The sequence below is a fragment of the Arachis duranensis genome, chromosome 6 (genome assembly GCF_000817695.3).
Source record: "Arachis duranensis cultivar V14167 chromosome 6, aradu.V14167.gnm2.J7QH, whole genome shotgun sequence".
Taxonomy (NCBI): domain Eukaryota; kingdom Viridiplantae; phylum Streptophyta; class Magnoliopsida; order Fabales; family Fabaceae; genus Arachis; species Arachis duranensis.
Genome location: NC_029777.3, coordinates 9,334,802 through 9,353,813, shown reverse-complemented (window position 1 = coordinate 9,353,813; position 19,012 = coordinate 9,334,802). Strand labels below are relative to the sequence as shown.

General features: G+C 32.7%; 4 protein-coding genes and 4 non-coding genes across 8 annotated transcripts; 1 reads left to right on the top strand and 7 right to left on the bottom strand.

The window, feature by feature from the left end:
* Window positions 1–547: 547 nt before the first annotated feature.
* On the bottom strand, window positions 548–3,134 carry LOC107492719 (40S ribosomal protein S5). Its single transcript, XM_016113776.3, has 5 exons — window positions 3,048–3,134; window positions 2,858–2,955; window positions 2,404–2,675; window positions 935–1,138; window positions 548–816 (listed from the first exon to the last, which is right to left on the bottom strand). Exons 2-5 carry the CDS (start codon window positions 2,951–2,953, stop codon window positions 762–764), a joined length of 627 nt encoding a protein of 208 aa, XP_015969262.1. The 5' UTR covers window positions 2,954–2,955; window positions 3,048–3,134; the 3' UTR covers window positions 548–761.
* Window positions 1,385–1,466, bottom strand: LOC127739979 (small nucleolar RNA Z102/R77). Its single transcript, XR_008000720.1, has one exon. It is a non-coding gene; the product is annotated as a small nucleolar RNA Z102/R77 (small nucleolar RNA).
* Window positions 1,612–1,693, bottom strand: LOC127739982 (small nucleolar RNA Z102/R77). Its single transcript, XR_008000723.1, has one exon. It is a non-coding gene; the product is annotated as a small nucleolar RNA Z102/R77 (small nucleolar RNA).
* On the bottom strand, window positions 1,863–1,946 carry LOC127739981 (small nucleolar RNA Z102/R77). Its single transcript, XR_008000722.1, has one exon. It is a non-coding gene; the product is annotated as a small nucleolar RNA Z102/R77 (small nucleolar RNA).
* LOC127739983 (small nucleolar RNA Z102/R77) lies at window positions 2,131–2,213 on the bottom strand. Its single transcript, XR_008000724.1, has one exon. It is a non-coding gene; the product is annotated as a small nucleolar RNA Z102/R77 (small nucleolar RNA).
* Window positions 3,135–4,574: 1,440 nt separating the features above from the next.
* On the bottom strand, window positions 4,575–5,400 carry LOC107492721 (40S ribosomal protein S28). The gene is made up of 2 exons (XM_016113777.3): window positions 5,299–5,400; window positions 4,575–4,980 (listed from the first exon to the last, which is right to left on the bottom strand). The coding sequence occupies exon 2, from the start codon at window positions 4,977–4,979 to the stop codon at window positions 4,782–4,784; it is 198 nt and encodes a 65-aa protein (XP_015969263.1). The 5' UTR covers window position 4,980; window positions 5,299–5,400; the 3' UTR covers window positions 4,575–4,781.
* A 1,653-nt stretch (window positions 5,401–7,053) lies between these two features.
* LOC107492583 (IQ domain-containing protein IQM6) lies at window positions 7,054–9,322 on the bottom strand. Its single transcript, XM_016113622.3, has 8 exons — window positions 9,123–9,322; window positions 8,915–9,023; window positions 8,755–8,820; window positions 8,588–8,676; window positions 8,400–8,487; window positions 8,061–8,291; window positions 7,865–7,966; window positions 7,054–7,746 (listed from the first exon to the last, which is right to left on the bottom strand). Exons 1-8 carry the CDS (start codon window positions 9,320–9,322, stop codon window positions 7,054–7,056), a joined length of 1,578 nt encoding a protein of 525 aa, XP_015969108.1.
* A 1,416-nt stretch (window positions 9,323–10,738) lies between these two features.
* LOC107492722 (eukaryotic translation initiation factor 3 subunit C) lies at window positions 10,739–14,599 on the top strand. Its single transcript, XM_016113778.3, has 4 exons — window positions 10,739–10,839; window positions 11,042–11,080; window positions 11,175–12,971; window positions 13,482–14,599. Exons 2-4 carry the CDS (start codon window positions 11,057–11,059, stop codon window positions 14,454–14,456), a joined length of 2,796 nt encoding a protein of 931 aa, XP_015969264.1. The 5' UTR covers window positions 10,739–10,839; window positions 11,042–11,056; the 3' UTR covers window positions 14,457–14,599.
* The last annotated feature ends 4,413 nt before the right edge of the window (window positions 14,600–19,012 follow it).

Here is a 19,012-nt window from a genome sequence, read left to right as displayed (position 1 = left end):
AATTATTGATAAATTATAAAAATTGAAAATATGACAACTTTTATTTATACATGAGTTTCAATCAAATGACATCAATGTCAATTTAACTGAAATTACGCAACTCATCTTTTTTTTTAAACTTCTTATACCACTCGATAAGCCTGTATTGAAAACGTTGTTACAAAACAATCTGTTCAGTTGAAAGTCCATTTTTTAATTTTCTACTTTGATTAACAGATTAGATACTTCAAGTCCAAAAAAAAAAAAACAGATTAGATACTTAAATTTATTATGAGCTCTTTGGCAGCAATTCGTTACACGTGGTAAGATTAAAGACTAAGTTAATTGGAAAGTCATTAGGCATTTGCTTTGAGATTATTCGTTTGCTGCTATTATAACTTTGTAGTTCTGATTCTAACGACATGATTATGAATCAATGGGCACACCTTATGTCACAATAGAATGATGAACTTTTTTTCCCAGGAACAACTATGATTATAAATTAGGTCAAGGTTTGAAATCCACGAGGGATAAACTAAACAATTTCGTAATAATTAAAGAAAGCAGGGGCAAGAAACTCTAGTAGACTACTGACATTGGAAACAAAAATCTCGAAGCAACAAAATTGTTCATGACATGTAAATCCAGCAAAATAATACCAAGTAAAGGCCATACGCAAAAGTATATCCACCTTGTTTGGGAATTACACCTTTTTTTAATAAATGATGCTGAAAAAACAAAACAAAATAATTCTCATCACTAAGGCTACTTCCAAAAGCTGCTTAACGATTAGCCTTGGCGACTCTCTCTATCTCATCCTTTTTCTTGATAGCATAGCTGAAATGGAAATATTAATTTCAGCATTCATTAGTATGATGAAGAGTAAATGTAATAACGTAACTTTCTTGTCACTACACCGACAAAGAATTGCACTTAGATTTAAATTATAGATTACCTATTGGATGAACCTTTTGCTGCGTTAATAAGTTCATCAGCCAAGCATTCGGCAATTGTCTTAATGTTCCTGAAAGCAGCTTCTCGTGCACCTGTTGTTAGAAGATAGATGGCCTGATTGACACGGCGAAGAGGCGAGATATCAACAGCCTGCCTCCTAACAACTCCAGCAGACCCAATACGAGTTGCATCTTCACGAGGACCACTGAATAAAAAGATAGAATTCATATAAGTCAGCTTTAATAGTGTCAAAGGATTTCTCTTTGATGAAAATGCTGAAACATGAATTTAGTGAAATGTGAGCACTTTAATAAATTCAAGCAACAACCTGTATTTAAAAGTTAAAAAAATGTATTCCACAGAAGAACTTTACATAATCATGACAAAGCAAAAAATTTTCCCAGAGGAGGGGAGAAAAACTACAATCCCATGAACTAGTTATAATTTAGGAGAATGATCAGATAGAGCTAATACAAAATGCCATCATCCAGGCAATCAAACCAATAGGGAAACAATTAATCATCATTTCATTCTCCTGTACTAAATGTTTCATCAAGTTGAAATTTATTTCAAAATTACACATAGTTCAGAAATAACAGCAGAATGCGCTAGTACAAAAGCAATAGAGTCAATCTCCCAAGTAATAACAACAAAATCCAAAACCAAATTATATGTGGAGAATAATCAGATAGAGCTAATACAAGAAGCCATCATCCAGGCAATCAAACCAATAGGGAAAAAATTAATCATCATTTGATTCTCCAGCAGTACAAATTATATCGGGTTGGACTTTTTTGTTTAAAAATTACACATTTTAAACAATGGCCAGTAGCATAAAAGGTTAAAATAAAAACGCATCAAATTTCCGAACTAGATATATTTTCAACTGCAACTAAGTAATTATGCAATAATAACAAATGATGTGAGGAGAATGATCAGATAGAGCTAATACATAGTTGCCATCATGGAGGCAATCAAACCAATAGGGAAAACAACTAAACATCATTTCATTCTCCCAATTCTATCAGACTAAAACATGAATATAACAAAGAAAGGTTAAAATAAATGTCCATATAAAAACATATCAAGATAAAAACATTACATAAAAACTAATGCTCTTTTATTCTTCAGTCAATTAACAAGATAATATCGTATATCATTAAAGTTTCAAATCAAACGATGCATAAAGGACAAGGAGAATGGTCAGATAGAGCTAATACAAAATAGCCATCATTCAAGCAATCAAACCAATAGGGAAACAAATAATCCTCATTCCATTCTCCGAATCCAAAACACAATACCAAGCAGATTTTCAAGGCAAAACAGCAAAAATAAAAAACAATTATCTTCAGTTCCCGCAATTTCATCACACACAGCACTACACATTCGCCTAGCATTATGCCATTAACAAATTTATCCAGTAAACCATAGCAATAAAAATCCATAGATCTACAGACAAACAATCACTACCTGTTGATAACGGCATCAACGATGACTTGGATAGGGTTCTGGTCTGTAAGCAAGTGAATGATTTCCATGGCGTGTTTGATGATCCTAACAGCCATAAGCTTCTTACCGTTGTTTCTTCCATGCATCATAAGGGAGTTAGTGAGCCTCTCAACGATCGGGCACTGTGCCTTCCTGAAACGCTTCACTGAGTACCTACCGGCGGTGTGGGGAACGTACGTCGCATGCTTCGACGGCACCACTCCAATGTAATCAGCCAGGGAGATATCAGTCACCTGAATACAACAACAGAATTCCAAAACAAATCTAACATTTCAGATATTGTTTAATGCCTATAAATACAAAATAGCAGTAATAACAGAACAAAATTCAAATAAAAAAAGCCATTACAGAACCTACATTATTCTAATAGATCGAAAACGGAAAACAAGAACGGAAGGGAATGAGAATGGAGGACCTGGACATCGTCGAAGCTCCATCTGTTGAAGAGCTTAACGTCGAGCTGTGTGGGATCAACTTCGGTAGGAGCAGCAGCAGCAGCAGCAGCAGCCATGGCTGAAGAGAAAATTGTTCAACAGATAAGGTGAGTTAGGGTTAGATAAATCGAAGAAGTTGAAGGAATCAGAGAAGGAAGAAGTGGAACGAACTTGAGGAGAAGGAGGCGGCACTAAGCTTCGAAGCTCTCTCGCTCTTGTTGCAGCTCCGCTGTAGTGTGATAAACCCTAGTTTTAAGCTATTTATAAAATCGTTTTCTGAATCCCAAAAACTGTATAGAATTTAAGGAATAACATTTTTGGGCTAGGCCCATTAAAGTTTTAAAAACTTCAAACAACTGTTTTTGTGGATAAATCATAGTGTCGGCCCATATAAGATGGCTTTTCACAAGACAGAGACCAATTCCTTATACCCTAAAAATTTCTTACCGGGTTTAGGTGGTCTTCTTGTATGAAAAGCTTATTGTATAGTTTATTATAGTTTTATCACATTCTTAATTAAATTTTTATGGTTGAAAATTTGTAATTAAATTTTTATATTAAAATTTTTAATTAGAACATTTTAACTATTTTTATTGTATTTTTATGAAAAATAACAACCAGTAAAGATGTATTATAAATTTTTATATTGTATAAAAATCTAATTACAAACTTTAACTATAAAAAATTAATTTAAAATGTGGTGAGACAATGGAAATTAAAGAGTAGATCGTCACTCTTTCATTGGTTGATGAGGAATACTTCAGCGGTAAGCCAACTGAACACAATAACATGAGTATATGTAAAAAATATTTTGACGCTTAACTTAAATAAAAAAAGTGAATATAGTGATATATCTCAAAATTAAAGCATATCTTTTTTTCTCGAGCTTACAATATATTTTTATAACCTCTTTTGGGGGAAATCTTTATAAACCGAGCTAACATTGGGAATATTCAACCATATAGACATATATAACTTGGCATTATTTATACATAAATCTTTTTTCCATTACTGTTTTCGAATTTTAAAATATAACCATTTTCCTAACTATATCTCAAGTTAGAACCGAATTGTAACTAAGCGGATATGATGACAATACATTTTTCAACCACTTATATTTTTAAGAAATAAAGAAGAAACGCTTTTATTTTTCATTCCAATTCTACCAGCTTGACCCTGAACACTTTAGGCCTTCGAACAAATTCCAGCTAGGCAACATTATTATCAATTTATCATGCTAATACTTGGAATGGAGGAAAATAAAAATATAAAATACTAGCATACTAAGCACGTATTGGTATGTAGATCATAACATGGAAGAAATTGACATCTCATACAAATATTATGCTACTCTAATCAAGTTTGATTATTCATCAAACTAAATTATTTTACTCTCACTTGTTCTGGTAATGATTATAGTTAAAAGAATTGCTTAAATCAATATGCGTAAAGCACTTTTGTCAAATTAATGTTATATCCACTTAAGTGACAAATCCATTTTTCAAAACTTGAATCCCACGAAAGGAATAGTAAGGAGTTAAGACTAAGATTGAGATAAGAGAATAAATTGAAGTACTAAACTGAAACCCATACAAACTGGTTGAAGATATTGAACTGTTTCAGGGGGTAACAAAATCATTACATTATATGGCTGAGTTGCAGATATTTAAGACTTGAGGCCACATGTATGATCGAGAATTAAATATGAAAACACACTATATAGAAATCAAAACACATTAATCCATACTCTCATATCAATCTAATACACATTAAGCCAAAATTCAAATGGAAAAATAGGTGCAATAAAAACATAAAAAGAAAGCAATATAATTGGGAATTCACTGACTAACAAAACTCAAAGCAACATTACTTTGACTGCATTTGTAGGCAACAAAAGAAAACACTTCAACGCAACCTCCTTGCTTCTCTTTCAGATTCAAGCAGGGTGAGAACATCACCTTCTCTAACTGGTCCCTTCACATTCCTCATAATGTGACGGTTCTGATCATCCAAGAACTTCACTCTAACCTGAGTCACCTGACCTCTGGATCCAGTACGGCCAATAACTTTCACAACAACAGCATGCTTAATCCCAGAATCCATCCTGCAAAATCATAATATTAGGGTTCGAAGCAATTGCACTCGCAAAATTAACTCTATACATGGTAACAAGTAATTCAGGTTTTTCTAAGAAAAATAAAAAGAAATTTCACAAAAGATCAATCTACTTGAAAAGTACTGAATAATAGCGGAGACCCTAATGACCCTGATCAGCTATTGCAAACATAAATTAGATTGCTTTCTCATGTTAGAAGATTTAGGATTAAACTCTAAGACTATATTTGATTATATTTAAAATTCTATAGTATCCATAAAGGAAGAAGAAATCACAGGAATAACAGAAGGAAGAGGAGAAACGAACTTGTGGCACAGACGAGGTGGCGGAGGAAGAGGAGAAGGAGGCGGCCTAAGCTTCAAAGCTCTCTCGCTCTTGTTGCAGCTCCACCGTTGTGAGATAAACCCTAGTTTCAGCTATTTATATAATCGTTGTTTTTTGGACTTATTATAGAATCGCTTTTTGGATCCCATTTCACAAACGCTAGTTTTGGGGCAGGCCCATTTAACTTTGTGGACCAAAAATATGGCCATGATTAGTAATCTAATATTTACTAAAACAAAAATATTGGGTGTTTAAAGTTTTTTTACAAAAAGAAAAATAGCAAATAATCATGTCTATATTGAGAATACGACATAATAGATAAAGAAACTAAAAGTAGTGTTTTATGTTTTGCTTCGTGATAAATAAATATAAAATGAAAGAAATTATAAAAAAATTTAATTCATTTTTATTTTATTCCTCATACAAAATTTATAAATAAAATATAATTATTAAAATTTAATAAAGACAATAAAAAAATAAAAATATAAGTGGTGCCTTTTATTAATATTTTTTTTATCTTTTTTCTATCAAAAATAACACAAAATATATTAAATTAATGTTTCGTAACACAATGCTATGTTTATATCTCACTTATTAAATATGATTTTGTATTTTTTCGCATCCTTGTTTTATTGTTTTATGCTTATAAATAAACGCAACGTTTTTGGTAGCATTTTTCTTGATGGGAGTTGTATGTTAGATACTTAGATTGTTAGTTCACAAGGATGCACGACAATTTGCATGTGGAAAAATGTTTTCTACTCACACTTCAATATAATTGTTCCTAGGTCGATTCAACCACAAATCGTTTGATCTATAATGATTCCTAAAATGCAATTATTTTAGTGGTAATATGGAAATGAGTTTAATTAAATTCGACTTCGATCTAAATATTTTTTAATTAAAATTTCATTTTATATTAATCTTAAATAAATCAGGTTAATTATATATAATTTTATAATTTTTATATAATAAATTAATAAAATCTTATTTTTAAAGATTGTATTTAAAGTAAAAAATAATACTATATAACACTATTTTAATTTTTAAACTATATATAATAGTGAATATTGATAGAGTTTACTTTAAAGTAAAAATAATTTAATTGAAGTAAAAATATTGAATTTTTTATATTATATAGTCTTTTTGTTAATCAAATTCAATCAAGTTGATTTAACATAACAAAAATTAGTTATGACTAGAATTATTCCAAGATTTATTATTTAATTAGTTGGACTTGGTTTATAAAAAAATTTGAATATGTAGAATTACTCAAAAAATATACTTGGAGTTCGGGACGGTATTGAAAAACCATATATTTAAGTTAATAATTGTTAGAGTATAATTAGGATCAATTAGCATTATTTAGCATATCTAAATATTTATTATTGAATATTACATCTTTATTATTTCGATTATCTTAACACTTATAAATACCTTTTTATATTGTATCATTTTATAAAACTTAAGAATAAACAATCCTTTCTCCAATTTAGCTTCTTGTTTCTAACAATGATGATATTGGGAGTATATTAATCTCTTCTAAATGAGAATTATAATATGCAAGCTCTTCTCATTCACACATGACTATGACCTACAGAAACTATATAAAGTTATAAACTAATAAACATTACAATAGCCTCATTCAAAAAGAACAGAGGCCTCAAATTGCCAAAGAATTCCTATTCTAGTTTCTCTAACCAGAAGATGGTTCCTAATAGAAGCAACCTTATTAATTCATAGGCTAGCAATTGGCCTGAATGTGTTGGAATTAGGACTCTCAACATCAGCTGCAGAAATTGCATGGACAAAATCTAGATGTGCAAGGCTTAAATGAAATGCTTGTAAGACACTATGAGATGGAGTAGTTCTTCCTCTCCTTGGAGACAAATGTTGATGCTCTGGAATCCTAAAACTAAGCTTTGCAGGGTAGTCTCTCAAGCAACCAATTCTTGAACCAGAACCTGTTCTCCATTCAGTGGATAAGTGATTGCCCAACTGACATGACTTCATTCCTTTGTGTGAATCTATTCTCTTCATTATGTTTTCTTTTGGGATATGTCTTTCATTCTCTTCCTCTTCTTGTTCTTCAAACAAGTGGGATTTCGGAACCATGAATTCCTCCTCATCAGTAAAGGACTCTTCTGCTGTCCCATAGCCACTTTCTTCTAGAGAAGGATCATCGCCATTCGGCGTGTATACTTGCTCTTCAAAATTGTCAGACACATTGTCCATTTCTGATCCTAGTTTTGATGTCAATCTTGACAAGGGTGCATGAAAATCTAACTCAGCATTACAATCTTCATTTTCCATGTCAGGTAGAACTAGTTCTTGGGCTGAAGTTAAGTATGCCTCTAAAGGATTGTCTCCCAAGCAAATTCCGTTGTTCATTTTGGCTTTATCTTCTTCTTCATGGTCTATTCCGTGTTTCTGGATACAATGAAAATAGAATATTAGCATGAGAGGTGAAGAATTATTTGTTGTATGCAACATGTTAATTGAACCTTTTTGCATTTCTTTTACAGATGCTGTGTTTTGATTCTTTTACCTTTACATCTGTGAGTTTCACATTATGCTCCTCAAGGAATGACATGAATTCCTGGAAATTTTCCTCTGTTGGGAGATAATGTCCACTGTGAGCCCAAACTTCCTTTGGAGTTGTAAAAACAACAACACTATCAGCTTCCAAATCATGTCCAAAAAAGTCATATTATGAAATCAAGAGTTTAGTTTCCTTTTCATACCTTAATAACACCATCATCCACCACTAATCTACCAGCAGATAGTGTAGCACCACCTGCTAAGAAACTTGAATGTTGAAATGTACCCTTGTTCTTCTGCCCAATATATAATGTCTTTGATGTGCTAAGCACAAAAATCCACTTTAAATCTCTTGTTGTATTAATAGATTCCCCACTTTGCTTATAAAATAGTCTTCCATCCTCAATAGCCACTTCATAAATCTTTCTTTCCTCCTGCAAAAAGCAACAACATTTAGACTTGCAAACTTTTATGTAATAGAAAATTTTATATATTTACACATAATTGCATTCAGATATATTAAGAGGCCGAATAGAACTCACTGGACCCAAATACTTGATGCATTGCTGCTGAAGCTTTGATCTTGAACATCTCTCATCACTCACTTCCTTGCCTTCCCCAACATCAAGCCTACAAATAAGTACCAACATTGATAAATACTCATCGGTTGAAAAAAAGAGAATCAACTATGTGAGAAAAATATAATTCATTATTGATATTTTCTTCCTACCAATAGAAGAAAGGTTGATAACTGTCACATTGGAGCCATTTAACATAATAGAATTGAAGATTGTGGCCATAGCGATGCCTCGGGTCAATCTGTTAAATTTAACAACTAGTTAGCTTAACTTCGAGCTTTGTTTAAACAACATCACTTTAATTAGCTATGAGACTTACAGCTTCAAGCCAGTGCTGCAAAGCAAGTTTTCGAGCCCTCTCATCCTTCGATAGACCCTTTCCAAGCTGCCAAAAACAATCCTTGAACTTTAAACCACAAGAATAACACAATAATAGATACAGTGATTTATAGATATACCAAAAAGTGAGAGTAAGCTACCTTGGCAGCTCTGGTTCTTGCTCTAGACCAACGCGAAACAGCAGTCTCCTGCTTCTCAAAAAATGAGATAGAACTATGTTTTAGCTCAGCAAAATCTAAAACTTTCCACCTGTATTGAGTTTTTTATGGATTCAATTTTAGTATCATACACAAGCACAAGAGACATCTTTATCATTTAATGTTATCACTCAAAAAGTTCAAAACTAACCATCTCTGTTCAGCAAGGACTGCACAATCTGCTAGTTGCCTCCTTGTTCGGAAACTCTTGTAAACTTTCTGCAACTTAAGCGCAGCTTCATCCATTTCACTCCGCGACACTTGCGATGGTGTTTGGAATTTCTTCTCGGACAAGGAACTGCATGTTTCTAACTGATTCCCATTGAAGCTAAGTGATTCATTGAATACCATCTTCTCTGCACACTATAATAAGAAACGATGCTCAATATCTTCAATGGCAGAAGGTGGACATTGCATATATACACATCAATCATAAGACCAAGAATTTTGGCATTTCTAAACCTAGAACAAATTAAATGTCCCAATTCTAATACCAATGAGTCAATAACGTACCTTGATATGTGCCGGTGGGAGCAGAAAAGAAAATGTGCTCTACGAGAACCAGAGCCAAGAAAAAAAAAATGTGAGAGAATCAATGGAAGGGGCAAAGAATGAATGAGAACAATAAGGAAGAAAGTTGCACAAATATAGAGAAAGGTTTTGCAAATGTTATTAATGATACGTTTTTGCTATTTTTGCAATGTTCTCGGAGTCAATAGGATAACAGAATAACAAAAAAGCACCAATAAAAATAATAAGCACCAACTATATGGCTATCAGTTTAACATTTTCAAGTTTATTGTAACAAATATTAACCTAAATTAAAAATTAATCTCAATGCACGAGTAATAATTAAAGATTTAATCAATCACTTAATTATTTAATTTTAGAGTAATGCTACATATTCAAATATTTTTATGAATCAAGTTCAATTAAGATAAACAATAAGACTTAGAATAATATTAGTCATAACTGATCTCTGTTATGTTAGACCAATTTAGTTGAATTTAGTTAACAAAAAAAACTTAGATGTGTAATATTATTCTTAATGTTATTAGAACTTGTTTGGGAGAATTTTTAAAAAATGATTTTTTTTAAAAATTATATAGAAAAGTAAAAATAAAAATATATGTTTGAATATTTCATACAAAAAGATTTTTTTTATTTATCAATTATATTTGAGTATAATTATATAAAAGTATTTTTTGTTTATTTATTATGTAAAAAATATTTTTTTAAAATCTTTTAAAAAAGATATAAATTGTAACTTCTCAAAAAGGATTTTTTTTTATTTTTCTAATACTTTTACTTTTATTACTATAAATTTACAAAATACGCTAAAAAAATAAAAAAAGATATTTTTCATTAAAAATATATATTTTTTTAATCAATTAATGGCATTTAAACAAGTATTTAGTATACAACTTTTTTTTTTCACGATATCCTCTCACTCGATAGCTCAACAAATAGATAGCATATGCACATATTCGAATTCTTGATATTTATTTAAATGAACCACTTGGTCTATCTAAATTGATTTTTTTTTTTTTACCTAATCTAAATTGACTCTTTAATACACAATCTCTCTTTTCGACAGAATAAATGTCTACAAACCCAATATTTTTGGGTCGCAGCGAAGCCCTTTGACGTTTTGTTCGTGGGCTCTAGCCCTGTTACAATATAAAAAACTCAATAATACACTTTTGGGCCTAGATGAAGCCCAAGAGCCCATCCCTATATAACGGAAATTGTGCCCTAACCGCTCCTCCCAACTTCTGAATTTCCCGCAACCCGCTATCGACTGTGTCGAGCTTCAGCGGCAGAAATCCATCAACTAGCAAAACCTAATCTCCCCCCAGATTTCTCAGGTGTGTGTATCCTTTCACTCTTAATTTTTCAATCTCTCTTTTTTCCTGTCCTGCCAATCTGTTTTCGCAGTTATAAATATCCGAGTATTGTATAAATTCCGTAAGCGATTGTTTCTGTTCGTCTGAGGGTGCACACACTTAGGGAAACCTGGATGCATATATCGCTTTTCTTCATTGTTTTCTAATAGATTCGTTTTTCCAGAGCTTTTGACAAACGATGGCGTCAAGATTTTGGACCCAGGTTTGTTTCGAATTTCAGTGCCTCGTTGGTTTAATTTGTAATTTCATGGGATTGAAGAACACTCCGTTTCTTACGTTATTTTTTATAATACTAGGGTGCGAGCGATTCTGAGGAAGAAAGCAGTGACTTTGATGAGGTTGAAGAGACGACGGCTGGTGAGGTCGATCCCGCTACCACGAGCAAGTATTTGACAACTGAGGTGAGTGACAGCGATGACTCGGATAGCCAACGGCGGGTCGTCCGGTCGGCAAAGGATAAGCGATTTGAGGAGATGGCATCTACCGTTGATCAGATGAAGAATGCCATGAAGATCAATGATTGGGTGAGCTTGCAGGAGAGCTTTGATAAGATCAACAAGCAGCTTGAGAAGGTCATGCGTGTTACCGAGTCTGAGAAGGTCCCCAGTCTCTACATCAAGGCCCTGGTGATGTTGGAAGACTTTTTGGCTCAGGCTTTGGCCAATAAGGATGCCAAAAAGAAGATGAGTAGTAGCAATGCTAAGGCTTTGAACTCGATGAAGCAGAAGTTGAAGAAGAACAATAAGCAATATGAGGAACTGATTAACAAATGCAGGGAGAGCCCTGAGAGTGAAGAGGAGAAAGAAGAGGAGGAATCCGAGGAAGAGTATGAGAGTGATGGTGAGATTATTGAGCCGGATCAGCTTAAGGGAAGAGATGACCTGAAATCAGATTCTGAAGTCTCTCACTATGAAGATGAAAAGGTGGATGCTGGTGATGGACCCTGGGACCAAAAACTTAGCAAGAGAGACAGACTTATGGATAGGCAATTCATGAAAGACCCTAGCGAGATCACGTGGGACACAGTCAACAAGAAATTCAAGGAGGTTGTGGCAGCAAGGGGCAGGAAGGGAACTGGAAGGTTTGAGCAGGTTGAGCAACTTACTTTCCTTACAAAAGTTGCTAAAACACCTGCACAGAAGTTGGAGATCCTTTTTAGTGTGGTATCTGCCCAGTTTGATGTTAACCCTGGCCTAAGTGGGCACATGCCCATTAATGTTTGGAAAAAATGTGTGCATAACATGCTGGTCATTCTTGACATTTTAGTGCAATACACTAACATAGTTGTTGATGATGCCGTGGAGCCAGATGAGAATGAAACACAGAAGGGCCCTGACCATAATGGACCAATTCGCATTTGGGGAAACTTGGTCGCTTTCTTGGAAAGAATAGATTCCGAGTTTTTCAAGAGTTTGCAGTGCATAGATCCACATACTCGTGAGTATGTTGAGAGACTCAGGGATGAGCCAATGTTTCTTGTTCTTGCTCAGAATGTCCAGGAATACCTTGAAAGGGTTGGAGATTTCAAAGCTGCTTCTAAGGTGGCCTTGAGGAGGGTTGAACTCGTTTACTACAAACCACAGGAGGTTTATGATGCAATGAGAAAATTGGCCGAGTTGGCTGAAGATGGGGATAATGAAGGGGCTGGCGAGGAGAAAGGGTTTGAGGATACAAGAATTCCCACTCCATTTATTGCTACTCCTGAGCTTGTGCCCCGCAAACCTACCTTCCCTGAGAACAGCAGGACTCTAATGGACATATTGGTGACCCTGATATACAAGTATGGTGATGAGCGCACTAAAGCACGGGCAATGCTTTGTGACATATACCACCATGCTCTTCTTGACGAGTTCTCAATATCCCGTGATCTGCTGCTCATGAGCCACTTGCAAGACAGCGTCCAGCATATGGACATATCAACACAGATACTGTTTAACAGGGCTATGGCACAGTTGGGTCTATGTGCTTTTCGGGTTGGGTTGATTTCCGAAGCACATGGCTGTTTATCTGAACTTTATTCTGGTGGAAGGGTGAAGGAGTTGCTTGCACAAGGTGTGTCACAGAGTCGTTATCATGAAAAGACCCCAGAACAGGTCCCAATCTACCTCTTTATTTTCTGCATATATGGCTTATTTAGTTTTTTTGTTGTTAAAAATAGAGCTCTGTAGTTCCTTATTCAGAAGCAGAACTGATTATTTTCAGCTGCAAAATTCTATTTTCCATTTTTTTATTGAGCTATTATATGCACTGCATGATGTGTTTGCAAAAGTCTGCCAAAACTTCACAAGGGCAACAAATATTTGTTCAAGCCCACTCCCCAAAATAAATGTGCAAGTTGTTTTGTGAGAAATAGTTCTTAGTTATTTATTTAAAAGTAGAACTGCTTAATTTTTAAACTTCCTTTAACGAGTGCTTTTCATTTGTGCTTGACACATCAGCATTGTTGTCTCTGCATGATTCGCTTGCATTATATCTTTCAAAAACTCATATTTGCAAATTGTTATAGTTTTTTTTTTCTAATTTCCCAAGGCGTCATTTATTTATTTAATTGTAGAACTTGCATTGTTATACTTGACATCATACCCTATTTTCCCCTCTTCCAGGAAAGGTTGGAAAGAAGGCGTCAGATGCCATATCATATGCACATAAATCTTGAGCTCCTGGAGGCAGTGCATCTTACAACTGCCATGCTTCTTGAAGTTCCCAATATGGCAGCCAATGTTCATGATGCAAAGCGCAAAGTCATTAGTAAGAATTTCCGCCGCTTACTTGAGGTGAGTGACAAGCAAACATTTACTGGTCCACCTGAAAATGTCAGAGACCATGTTATGGCTGCCACAAGGGCTCTTGCCAAAGGAGACTTCAACAAGGCTTATGACATCATTGTGTCTCTTGACGTTTGGAAGTTTGTCAGAAACAGAGATACTGTACTTGCAATGCTGAAAGATAAGATCAAGGAGGAGGCATTGAGGACATATCTCTTTACGTTCTCATCATCTTATGATTCTTTGAGCCTTGATCAACTCACAAAAATTTTTGATCTCTCTGTTGCTCATACTCATAGCATTGTTAGTAGGATGATGATCAATGAAGAGCTTCATGCAAGCTGGGACCAGCCAACTGGCTGCATTATTTTCCAGGATGTGGAGTACTCTAGGTTGCAGGCATTGGCATTCCAGTTAACAGAGAAGTTATCCATCCTTGCCGAGAGTAATGAAAGAGCAATGGAGGCAACGATAGGTGGTGGTGGATTGGATCTTCCTATGAGGCGTAGGGATGGCCAGGATTATGCTGCTGCTGCTGCTGGTGGAACCAACACTGGGGGTGGCAGGTGGCAGGACTTGGGTTCTCAGACAAGACAAGGTGGTGGGCGATATGGTAGTGGAGGTGGAAGGCCATTGGCTTTAGGCCAAGCTGGTGGGGTTGGATATTCAAGGGACCGGGCAGGACGTGGATCTGGTCGGTATCAAGATTCTGCATATGGAGGTTCAGGCAGGACTCAAGGTGGATCCTCATTGAGGGGACCTCATGGAGATGTATCATCGCGCATGGTTAGCCTCAAGGGTGTGCGTGCTTAAATCTATCATATTGCTAGGCTTCGGAGAGTATTTATTTTAAAGTATTGTTGACAACGTTGTTTATCCTTGAAGATTGACATTTTCTGTTATGCTCAGTTTTGATAGTTCGGCTAATGCGGTATTATAACATTCAGTCTCTCTCATTTTTTTGCATCGTATTTTACATAAAGCTGCAACCTGCAACGAGGAATCCATTTCTTTATTTGATAGTTGCTCTTAACTTTTGGATTTGTACTGTGAGGTCGGTTTGTTGGCAATTTGTTGTGTGTGATATTAGTGAACTTAAGATCTTGCATGCTTTAACGAATGGTCAATTATCTCGAGTTGATTGACAAATCAACGTCTTTTTAAAATAATAATAAGGATAATGGTTATGATGGAGTGAAGATTTTCTTTTGGTAAAAAAATGTTAGTCCAAAAAATATATTATGTGAAATACATAAGTTTTTTTTATCAATTTAGTAAAAGATTTTTATTTTTTATTTAATTGTACTCTTCACTAAATAAAATTTTTAATTATAAACATAAAATCAGGTATAGGAGATGCTGAGACGAGAAGCGGATTTTTTATTTTAATATGGAAAAGTGGAGAGAGTTTTACGTTAATACAATACGCAGTACAATACTGACAATACGCAGTCTGCGAATTCTATAATCTCCATAATTTTGTAAAACACCATAATTTCCAATATTAAAGGATTATACTAATTTTTATTCAATATCCAAAAAAATTAACCGAAGCGAATTTTTTATTTTAATATGGAAGAGTGGAGAAAGTTTTATCTTAATATTGTAAAAAATAGAATTTTACAGTATTATAGGGGTTTAGGGTTGATATATTCGTATTTTATTTAGCTTGATTCTATATTTTGATAAGCCTGTTTCAGTCGTGTCAGTGTTAACTTCTAAGATGACATGATCTGAAGGGTGAGTTTTAGCATTAGCCTCACTTGAACCAGGTTAATAGTTAGCATGTACTTTTTGATACAGGTTACTGCCTATGTAACAGGTCTTTTGTCTAATTCAATTTTTTCAGAGATAACATACATGAGCTTTTTTTTTTTCAAGCCTTAGCTGGGATTTGAACCGGGTGTAGCTTGCAAGAGACATACAAACTTGATATTTACAATATGGTCCCGGTTTTGGACACATGGGCCGCGAGATAATGGATTTTCATGTAATGGCCCCAATACAGATTAATGCCAAAGTTTCCTATAATCGGTTTTCAAGAGAAGAAAAAACATGCAATTAATTACAAATGTTTATGAAACCAACGAGGTGTATGAAATCAGTGGATCTGGAAGATAGATAGGTGTACAAGATGTATTTTTTTTATTATTAGATAATGAATTATAGAATTTGATTTTATATATTATAAGAGTATTATTTTTTTAAAAGTGTGGTCAAATAAATAAAATACACTTTTAACACAAAATTCTTTATAAGAAAATATTTTTAACATCTTCGTTTGAGTATGTACCTAAACTTAGTGCATGTTTGGGCGCCATTATTTTGTTAAAAAAAGATCTTTTTTCAATGAAAAAAGATCTTTTTTTATTTTTTAACGTGTTTGGCAAATTTCTAGTAGTAAAAGTAAAAGCACTAGTAAAATAAAAAAAAGATCTTTTTTGAGAAGCTGTAATTTACATCTTTTTTTAAAAGATCTTTTTTCCTTAAAAAAAAGATGTTTTTCATGTAATAAATAAACAAAAAAGTACTTTTATATTGTTACACCCAAACATAATTGATAGATAAAAAGACCTTTTTACATGAGATATCCAAACATAAAATTACTTTTACTTCTCTATAAGATCTTTTAAAAAAAGATAACTCGAAAAAAGATCTTTTCTTAGAAGCTCACCCAAACAAACCCTTAATCCCTTGATACAGAAATTCACATATGATGCGTTTTTTTGATCTGGCACTTCTAGTTGTAAGATCCGGCCAACATGTAAAATGTGTCATATCACACTCTATCTCATTATAATGATTTCTGCCAAAATTAAATCCTACAATCTCTATCTACTTATCAAAAGAAATCGTCTTCATACAAAGATAATTATAGTATTTTCATCAGAATATCCACTAATTTATTAATATAAGAAACCTTAACAATTGCCTTTAAACAAAATATTTTAAAATAAATCAGCATATGCTCTTTTATTAAATACTTGTTATTCAAGGATGTGGTATATAAAGCTATGGATTTGTTATTATAATACATAAGGGGACACAGAAGGCATAACAATGATCGTAGCAAATCAAGTCAAATGATGTTTGGCAAAGCAACGTCCATTGAAGCTGGGGTAAACACAAATGCATCTTACGTTATCCGCGCACGTGCCTCTTGCACGTCCCAAGTTGTTTGAATAATCATGATCACACAATTTCTCACAATCCGTCCGAGTGCAATTAAGCACAGCTACTTTCGATCGACATTGAGTTATTATTGCCTCTACTAATAATCCACCATCTGCAACAATAAAACTATTATTTATTATTAATTAATTATTTTTACAACACATGACAAGGATGAATCATGCAAGAGATGATAAGCAATGTTACTTAGTAATACATACTAGAGGCAAAGAAGAGAACAACAAACAAAACTATAAGAGAAGTGGACATAATCTGATTCTTCATTGTTTCCTTGTATCACGAGAATTATATTGTGTATGAGGATGAGAATAAATATGATTATAAAGATAGAATTATCAACGCACCTATTTATTTAATTTATAGAGAGGAGGATAAGGCAAAAAATGATTTAACTTTAAATCGATACTAATTAGTCAACTAAAATTTATGATTTTATTTACTCGTAATCAACTATATTTAGGATAGTAATTTGTATTAGGTGTTATATATTAATAATTAATAATTAATTGATTGCATATAATATCCCTTTAATATGCATTTAATATCGATATCTATCTATCTATTCTATCTATATATTCCATTATATAAAAATTTAGTTTTTGTACTTGATGGTAAAATTAACGCTTCTAAAAGTGTTTTCTGATTTATTTATTTTTTAATTCATTAAATATAATTTATTACGATAAATTAATAATATCAACTAATTGATTTGATTAGATATTTAAGTATCACATAATTTAATACTATGGATATCAATTAATTGAATATAATAAATATAAATTAATTTAGTTAAAATTTCATGATTTTATAGTTTTATATATATATATATAAACATGATGGAATAAAATTGTAAAAATCTTTTTATCATTTTAGACAAGTAATAGTGAATATAAAATTATTTAGGATGGATAGAACTAAGCACATCTTTTTATTAAAAATACGAATTTAAAAATATTATATTCAATTCTCAATAGTCAACCTCTAATTGAACTATTATATGTTCAAAAGATTTTTGAATAAATGAAATAATTTTAGGTATATAATTTTCTTAAAATTTAATTAATTCAAAATATTTATGGTCATTGATTAAAAAAGTAAATTAAAATGATAATTTAATATTTTTATACTCTTAAAATATTATTTATTTATTTTTCTAGCTTTTATCATTTTCTATCATCTAATAATCATATTAATATAATTTAATTCAATAAAATTATTTATCACCATTTGATTGAATAAAAATTCTACTTTATTTAAAAATTTTAGGATTTCTCAACCTCAAGATCATCCATGTTAAATCACTAAGAAATATAACTGAAAGCGTAGAAGTGTCCTTTCATTCGAGAACATAGTTGAGATCAGATAACTTGGCTCTTATGATTCTTTGATCTTCGTCATTCAAAACCTTTTGTATCTCAAAAAGGACTAAATCGCAATTTTACAGTAGAAAAAGAGCTACAGAAGCAGGTTTAATGGGTTGGAGACTAAAATTTTGAAGTCATTATTTATATTTAAATGTGATACTCTTTAAAATTTAAAACCTAAATAAAACAATATCTCTAATTTTAATCTTATTTTCAAATAAAAAATAATAATAACTTATTTAATCTAATACTTTTGGCAATAAATAAAATCATTATTATATAAAAGGAATCTTCATACAAAGATAATTATAATAATATTTTCATTGAAATTTCCACTTCTTGTTAATATAACCTTAACAATTACCTTCGACTCTCACCATCTCCATCTGCATATGCTCTTTTACTAAATGCTTTTTATTCAAGGATGTGGTATTTAAAGCTATGGGTTTGTTATTATAATATATAAGGGGCTAGGGCAGACATAATAATAATGATTGGAGCAAATAAAATCAAAAGCAACGTCCGTTGAAGCTGGGGTAGATACAAATGCATCTTGTTCTATCCAAGCAAATGCCTTTTGCACGTCCCAAGTTACTTGAATATTGATCACACACTTTCTCACATTCCGTCTGAATGCACTGAATCATTGGTATTTCCGATCGACATTGAGTTACTTTTGCCTCTACTAATAATCCACCATCTGCAACAATAAAACTATTATTTATTATTAATTAATTATTTCTAGAACACATGACAAGAATGAATCATGAAGAGATGATAAATAATGTTACTTAGTAATACATACTAGAGACA

Coding starts and splice junctions, on each gene's coding strand:
- LOC107492719 (XM_016113776.3), bottom strand. CDS start 2,953: ATGGCTGCTGCTGCTGCTGCTGCTGCTCCTACCGAAGTTGATCCCACA. Junction 1,139..2,403: donor GTTGATGCCGTTATCAACAG/GTAGTGATTGTT, acceptor CTTTTTATTCAG/TGGTCCTCGTGAAGATGCAA. Junction 817..934: donor GCAAAAGGTTCATCCAATAG/GTAATCTATAAT, acceptor TTTCCATTTCAG/CTATGCTATCAAGAAAAAGG.
- LOC107492721 (XM_016113777.3), bottom strand. CDS start 4,979: ATGGATTCTGGGATTAAGCATGCTGTTGTTGTGAAAGTTATTGGCCGT.
- LOC107492583 (XM_016113622.3), bottom strand. CDS start 9,322: ATGGTATTCAATGAATCACTTAGCTTCAATGGGAATCAGTTAGAAACA. Junction 8,821..8,914: donor CAAGAACCAGAGCTGCCAAG/GTAGCTTACTCT, acceptor TGTTTTTGGCAG/CTTGGAAAGGGTCTATCGAA. Junction 8,488..8,587: donor TATCAACCTTTCTTCTATTG/GTAGGAAGAAAA, acceptor ACTTATTTGTAG/GCTTGATGTTGGGGAAGGCA.
- LOC107492722 (XM_016113778.3), top strand. CDS start 11,057: ATGGCGTCAAGATTTTGGACCCAG. Junction 11,081..11,174: donor CGTCAAGATTTTGGACCCAG/GTTTGTTTCGAA, acceptor TTATAATACTAG/GGTGCGAGCGATTCTGAGGA. Junction 12,972..13,481: donor ATGAAAAGACCCCAGAACAG/GTCCCAATCTAC, acceptor CCCCTCTTCCAG/GAAAGGTTGGAAAGAAGGCG.